The 7,866-nt window shown below is 45.0% G+C and overlaps 1 protein-coding gene across 4 annotated transcripts in view; it reads left to right on the forward strand.

Moving 5' to 3' along the window:
• LOC100658798 (probable ATP-dependent RNA helicase DDX56) overlaps positions 1 to 5,879 on the forward strand; it is a 43,352-nt gene extending 37,473 nt beyond the window's left edge. Inside the window, exon 30 of one of the 4 annotated variants that reach the window (XM_064290264.1) lies at positions 1,410 to 2,849. In XM_064290264.1, coding sequence (XP_064146334.1) covers positions 1,410 to 1,624 — 215 coding nt within the window. In that variant the 3' untranslated portion in view covers positions 1,625 to 2,849. Of the gene's footprint in view, positions 1 to 1,409 lie in introns of all 4 variants that reach the window. The other 3 variants (XM_064290263.1, XM_064290265.1, XM_064290268.1) reach the window with 3 other exon arrangements.
• Positions 5,880 to 7,866: the final 1,987 nt, after the last annotated feature.

Raw genomic sequence — 7,866 nt, forward strand, 5'->3', positions numbered from 1 at the left:
AAACCCTATGGGGCAGTTCTACTCTGTCCAATAGGGTCGCCTTGAGAATCGACTCAACTGCAATGGGTTTTCTTTTTAGTTTATCACTGATTTTAAAAATGACACAGTAATGAATGGCAACTTGCAGTCTGAAAATGGCATCCTATTGTATCAATTAACCACTATTTATTTGACCCACTTCCAGTTGTTGGGTATGAAATTATGCTGATTTCCACTATTATTGTGGCTGTGAAGGTCCTTGTGGCTGAACCTTGGCCTCGTCCTCCAAGATTCCCTGAGATGAAGTCCATGAAGCATTCCTTGCTAACACCAGATTGCCCAACAGAAGGTTTTACCAGTTTAGACCCTGACCAGCAGGCATGCCCATGCCCCTTTCTCTGCAACCTCATCCTTGAGATTCAGTGTTCAAAAATCTCTCCCTGCAGAGTTTTTGGAGGGAGCCCTCCAGAATGAGGGTGTTGACAGCTGGGAATAAGGGCAAGCTGAGAAAAAGAGTCTGATTTTACTCACCCATATCAGGGCATAATAATCAGCAGTGAAAAAGTTAGTAGAAAACATTTACCTAAGGGTATGTTTCTGCACATACATATTTATGTGAATATATATTAAATTCTCTTAATGCTGCTTGAGGTAGGTATTGCTATCATCTCCATTGTATACAAGACTGAGACACGTGTCCAGGTCACAGAGCTGGTGGATATGGAGCAGGGATTAGAGCCCACACGGGCAGTCTGGCCCCAGTGGTCCTAACCGTGCCCCATGCTCTGTCTTGTAGGAAGCTCCTGACCCTCTTTGGAAGAGAAGTGGGTGTGTGTTGAGTGTGGTGGGTGGGAAACCAGAGAGGGGTGAGGAGGTGCAGCCTGGGAGCAACCAGGCCTAGGGAGCGCATGAGGACTTGTGGAGCAGAGTGGCAGCTGCTCCTGGGATCAGCCCAGAGCCTGCAGTCCCACCGTCCCACAGGCCAGTCCCTCCCTGAACCTGGGGCACATCTGCCTGGCACCTTAAGGTGAGCAGGAACACAGGCGCCCCCGTGTCTCCCTGAGTCTGTTGTCCAGAGTAAGGCCCAAGGTCTCAAAGCGAGGAGCGTCTTCTCAGGGCGCTGCCCAGGGTGTTCCTAGAAACAGACAGACTCGTGGGGATGCTCACAAGGCTCAGGTGCTTCTCTGAAAGAACATTGCCAGCAGCGGGGCCATGGTGCTCTGGAGGGCAGACAGGCCAGAGGCCTAGCTCAGGTGCCCGCCACATTGTAGTTTTCCAGGCAGAGTGGGCAAGAGCTGGGAGTGAGGTGCATGGTGGCAGAGGGGGCTTGGGGCTGCACCGCCTGCGTGTAGCACCCTGCTGCGCGGGTGGAGGGAAGGCAGACAGCTCCAGCTGCCTCTCTGACATCCCCTTTCTCTGCCACACCCCAGGGCCTGATGTCAACCGCGCTTTGGTGCTGGAGCAGAGGCAGGCGGAGGTCGCTGCTACGGCCAAGGAGGCCACAGCCAGGGAAAATCCCTGCTTGACGTATCCTTCCGTGACCCACATGACCAACAATGTCTACATCAACGAAGACTTTGAACATGATGTCAAAAGTGCCAACGATGTGGATAGTTCTTTGTCCAATAGTAGGCAGGTGCTCTGATGGAGCCCTTGTCTGGTGCAGCCCCTGTTTATGGTCCAAGGGCCCTGAACCAAGGGGCTGTGGGTTTCCCTGTGGTGGTCCCTTGACCCCTCCCTCTCCTCAGGGCCTGAGGGTGCTGTGTCCTTGACAGTGTCCGTAGCTTGACTTACCTACAACATCTGCTCTGCATCGCTCAGCCCCTGACTGGGGGCCCTGCAGGCAGCCCCCATTGGCCACTCTGCTCCCATTGGCAGAGGCTCTGGAGCTCCGAGGAACGGACTCCTGCCTCACTAAGCATTTGTTCCAGAATCATCCATTTCCTGGCTGCCTACTCCCTCCTTCAATACTTCTGATCACTAGGTACCAATATGTCCTTTACACAGCCAGTACTTGTGACCAAAGACAGGGTGCCCCACCCCCAGTGTCTGCAGTAGGCGGGGAGCTGCAGGCTTGGGCCAGGGGGCAGTAGGCTGTGGGCCCCAGTGAATAGTACACGTGCAGGTCTGTAATCCATAGTTTTTTTGGCGGGAGTTCTCACACACACTCTGGTCACCAAACTGGCCCTACCTGGAAATGTCATTCTGGCTGGTCTCAACTCCTGTGATTATTGCTGCCATGTGGGCAGGCCTCTGCAAGGCGGCGCTTCTTGGGGATAAGCGGGGCATCCTGCCGTCTTCCATCTCACTGTCTGGGGCCCAGAACCTGGGGACAGGTCTCCATGAGAGAGAGCTCCCCAGAAGCACAGGCTGCAGAGAGGAAGATGCATCTTGGCGTGTCTTTGGTGGCTAATAATGCTTGTTGAGCAGAAATGATGTTTTCTATCACACGTCCTATTCTGGCTGCCTTGAGTTTAAAATAATGTATGTAAATTACACAAATAATACATGTGTGGGAAGGTGATTTGTTGAGATGTTAGTTTGTGTTTTCTCCATTTTCTTCTCTCCCTTTTCAAGCAAGCAGCCAGGCCATTGTGTGCTCTTGCCACAGAAGTGCCTTTGAGGAGGGGAGGGGCGTGTAATTTCTCCCAAAGCAGGAAGGGTATGGAGTGTGGCGAGCCTGGCCAGGAGTAGGACTCAAAGTTTCTCCCCTTCTGGGAACAGTCTGTGAAGTTGGAAGTACCTGGAAGATGCTAGTCCAGTGGTACATTCAGGCAGGGAGGAACCTTGTCTTAGTCATCTAGTGCTGCCCTAACAGAAATCCCACAAGTGGATGGCTTTAACAAAAAGAAATTAATTTTCTCACAGTCTAGTAGGTTACAAGTCCAAATTCAGGGCGTCGGCTCCAGGGGAAGGCTTTCTGTCTCTGTCAGCTCTGGAGGAAGGTCCTTGTCCTCAATCTTCCCCTGGTCAAGGATTTTCTCAGGTGCAGGGACCCTGTGTCCAAAGGATGCACTCTGTTGGTGCTGCTTTCTTGGTGGTATGAGGTCCCCAACACTCTGCTTGCTTCCCTTTCCTTTTATCTCTTGAGAGATAAAAGGTGGTGCAGGCCACACCCCAGGGAAAACTCCCTTTACCTTGGATCAGGGAGGTGACCTGAGTAAGGGTGGTGTTACAATCCCACCCTAATCCTATCAACATAAAATTACAATCACAAAATGGAGGACAACCACACAATTCTGGGAATCATGTCCTAACCAAGTTGATACACACATTTTTGGGGGACATAATTCAATCCATGACAAACCTCATGTATGCAAACTTTAGCTTCAGGAAGATCCTGTGCTGGGACAGTGGATGCAGGTCTCCAGAGCCCATTCCGGACCGCCTACTGAGAGCTCTCTACTCCTTCTCTGGGCTCTAGCACTTGCACAAATGGGGCTTGGCTGAAGAGCTGCTGTGGCTTCATACAGCTCAAAGGGCCTGTCAGCATGTGAAAAGAGGAGGAGTAAGCGTGAAGGAAGGGAGCCAACATCTCTAGAACATCTGTTCTATATTACCTGGTTTGTCTTCTCTAGTCTTCTCAAGAGCCTTGTGTGCCAGGTGTTGTTAGCCCACCTTTGGGGAGGGGCACTGCACAGCCAGGATGTACAGGGGTGTGGTAAATGGGAGGGTTAATGGGGACTAAAGGCTGAGGAGAAATTGCACAAATCACCCTGTTAAAAACTCCACAGGTGCAGAGATAGACAGGTGATCTCAGTAGCAAAATAGCTTCTGATAAAAGTCACATTTCAAATCAGGAGAAAGGATAGACAATGCAACTGGTTAATCATTTGGATCAAAATAAAGTTATATCTCTCTATCACACCATACATAAAAGTAAAATTACAGATGGATTAAGGAGCTCAACCTAAATATAAGTATCAGAGGAGAACATAGGAGAGTATATTATAATCTTGGAGTGGGAAAGTTTTCCTAAGCACAAGATCCAGAAGCCATAGAGGTAAAGCCTACAGATTTGACTACATAAAAATGTAAAACTTTTGTAAGACAAACAAAAACAAAATTATTACAGAAGGTTGAAAGACACATGATGAATTGGGGAAAATATTTACAACATATTTAACAACCAAGGATTAATATCAGGAATACACAAAGAGGGGGAATGGTGGGCTAGCTTATTGGCCTAATCCTACCACTGAAAACAACAAAAATTCTGACTAAAAATAAGTCTTAGCCATCAGCTAATCACCTACAGAACTGAACAAACATCATTCTTAATTGTGAAATGCTGAAAACTTTCCCCATAAGACTGGAACTGAGACAAGGATTCTCACTTCTATTCAACATTGTACTGGAGATTCTAGCCATTGTAATAAGGCAAGAAAAATAAATCAAGGTTATAAGAATTGGAAATAAAGTGTCAACATTCATAGATGACATGGCTGTGTATGTAGAAGATCCTAGAGAATATACAAACTATTAGAATTAATCTAACAAAAGATGGGTAAGAAAACTACACAAAAAACTACTAAACAGTACTGAGAAAATTAATGATCTAAATGAAGTCTCTATACTACAAAGACAAGGAGCCCTGGTGGTGCAGTGGTTAAAGGAAAGGCTGGTGGTTCGAGCCCGCCAGCTGTTCTGCGTAGATTACTGGCAATCTGCTTCTGCATAGATTACTGCCTTGGAAACCCTATGGGGCAGTTCTACCCTGTCCTATAGGGTCTCTGTGAGTCAAATCAACTCGATGGCAATGTGTTTGTTTTTTTTTTTTAATACTACAAAAATGTCAATTCTCTCCAAATTTATCTCTAGATTCATTGTAATTCCAGTCATAGTATCAGCAGATATTTTTTGTGTGCGTGTGTAAACTGACAAGCTAACTAAAAAATTTATATGGAACCACAATAGGCCAAAATTAAACAAGATATAATCTTGAAGAAAAAAGAAGCTGGAGGACTTATACGACCAGAAATCAGAATATTATAAAGCTATAGAAATAAAGGTAGTGTGGTTTTGGCTTTGTGCCAAACCCACTGCTGTCGAGTCGATTCTGACTTGTAGCGACCCTATACGGCAGAGTAGAACTGCCCCCATAGAGTTTCCAAGGAGCGCCTGGCAGATTCAAACTGTTGACCTCTTGGGTAGCAGCTGTAGTACTTAACCACTATGCCACCAGGGTTTCCTCTGGCACAAAGAAGAACAAATAAAAATAAATGAAAAGAATAGAAAGTCCAGAAACAAGTCACACCTATAAAGACACACAATTTATGACAGAAGTGGCATGCAGAGCATTGGAAACATGGTCTTTTTAACACGTGATACTGAACCAATTGGGTATCCATCTAGATTTGCCTAGACGTCACCTTGAGGACTAAGGTGCACTTGACCCAAGCCATGGTACTTTCAATTGCCTCATATGCATGCCAGAGTTGGACAATGAATAAGGAAGACTGAAGAAGAGTTGATGCCTCGGAATTATGGTACTGGCGAAGGATACTGAATATACCATGGACTGCCAGAAGAACAAACAAATCTGTCTGGGAAGAAGTACAGCCAGAATGCTCCTTAGGAGTGAGGATGGCGAGACTCCGTCTTACGTACTTTGGACATGTCATCAGAAGGGACGAGTTTGGACGTCATGCTTGGTAAAGTAGAGGAAAAAGAGGAAAACGCTCAATGAGATGGACTGACACCCTGGGTGCAAAAATGGGCTCAGATAGCAACAATTCTGAGGAGGGTGCAGAACTGGGCAGTATTTTATTCTGTTGTACGTAGGGTCCCTATGAGTCAGAACAACAACATAAAAATAAAAATTATCCTACTTTACACCTTACACAAAAATCAAATCCTGATAGATGGTAGATCTAAATGTGAAAGATAAAACGATAAAGTTCTAGAAGATAACATATGAGAATGTCTTTGAAATAGGCAACATTTTTCTTAATCAATTACCAAAAGCCTTAACTATAAAGAAAAAGACTGATAAATTAGACTATATTAAAATTAAGATAATCTGTTTATCAAAAGACATCTTAAGAGAGTAAAAATTCAAGTCACAAAGTGGGAGGGGATTTTTTAAAAATACGAATTGATCAAAGTTTATTTAATATATGATTTTCAAATTGGAGTAAAATTTTAGACTAGATAGTCAAAAATGTTCCCCAGAAGAAAGAACTTCTGTTTGTATAATAACAGTTTACCCTAAAACACAGCTTCTAGTCTGAACTTGAAGTTTCTGTTTCTTTCTTTTTTTATATAATTTATTTTATTTTTGCTGTCATTGTTGAGAACATACACCAGTTCAACAATTTCTACATGTACAATTCAGTGACATTAATTACATTATTTGGAGAGGTTATTTGTAATACATATATCTGAATAAAGGCTTGCATTCAGAATATATAAAAAAATTCCTACAACTCAGTAAGAAAAAGATAGACAACACAAAAGAAAAGCCGGTGTGAGACTTGAGCAGGCGTCTTACAAAGAGGATAGATAAAGGGCCAGTGCAAGGTGCTCACTTCACTGGTCGCCAGAGAAATGCCGAGTGAAAGCACAATGAGAGCTCCTTCCCTTCCCTTCCTTCCTGAAAATTTTTGTCTAAAAGCCATAAGGTGAGGTTGGGCAAGGTAGACATCTGAGGGGTGTCAGAGCCTGAGAGGAGTGAGGAGGGTTTCCATGTGGGAGGTTGGAGCCTGAGTAAGGACAGGAGAGTGTCCCCATGGGGGCCACGCAGAGCAAAGACAGCCATGATGCTGAGGGAAGGGGTGGTGGCAGCCCAGTGTGATGTTGCAGCCTGAGAAGGGTGAGGAAGGTATCCACATGGTGGCGGACAGTGGGAGCCCAGTGAGGGGGTTAGACACTGAGCAGGGTGAGGAGGATTCCTGTACAGCAGACAAGGTGAGGAGTTGAGATTTAGAGGCTCAGTGATTTGCCCAAGATCACATCGCTAGTAACTGGCATACCCTTGACTCCAAGGTCATTTCTCTTTTCACACCACTATTTTACTTATCACTTAAATAGGATATTTAAATATAAATAGAATATTTAAATATATTTAAATAAGAATATTTAAATCACTTAAATAGAATATTTGATCATTTTCTGGAGGAAATAAAAGATGGGTTTTCATATTGTGATGCTATGAAGCAAAAATAAAATTCCTCATTATATCTCTTTTTTGGCTTGCCCAAGGTTGAAGTCAGATATTTTATAGAAGCAATCACTTCGGGATATCTGAAGATCCAAAAGAAATCTCTCGCCTGTTAAGATGTCGGATGTACCGAATACTGTTGTTGTGCGCCTTCACGTCAGTTCCAACTCATAGTGACCCAAGAGGACAGAGTAGAACTGCCCCGTAGGGTTTCCTAGGCTGTAATCTTAATGGGCACACATCACCACGAGGCCTTTCCTCCTGCAGAGCTGCTGATGGGTTTGAACCACTGATCTTTCAGTTAGCAGCTGAACTCTTAACCATTGCACCACCAGGGCTCCTATATACCCAAACCCATTGCCATCAATTCCAACTCTGGGTCATGGGACGTGAGCCAGCAGCCTGCCATCTGACCTGCAGATTTTAGAATTTGCCAGCTCCCACAGACCCAGGAGCCAGTAGCCTGCCATCTGACCTGCTAATTTTAAGATCATCAGCCCCTTCAACCATGTGAGTCAGGAGAAGCCTATGGTCTGATGTCTGACACACAGATTTGGAACTTGCCAGTCTCCAAAATTGTGTGGTCATTTCCTTGAAATAAATCTCTCTCTCTGTATGGTTGACACTAGTTTTGCTCCTCTAGAGAACCCAGCCTAAGACAGTCCCCAAAATAAGTGGTGAAAGCTAAGAGAGATTTTCTTTTGTTATATTAATAAGGCCATACC

This window comes from Loxodonta africana, chromosome 8, assembly GCF_030014295.1.
Source record: "Loxodonta africana isolate mLoxAfr1 chromosome 8, mLoxAfr1.hap2, whole genome shotgun sequence".
NCBI classification, from domain to species: Eukaryota; Metazoa; Chordata; class Mammalia; order Proboscidea; family Elephantidae; genus Loxodonta; species Loxodonta africana.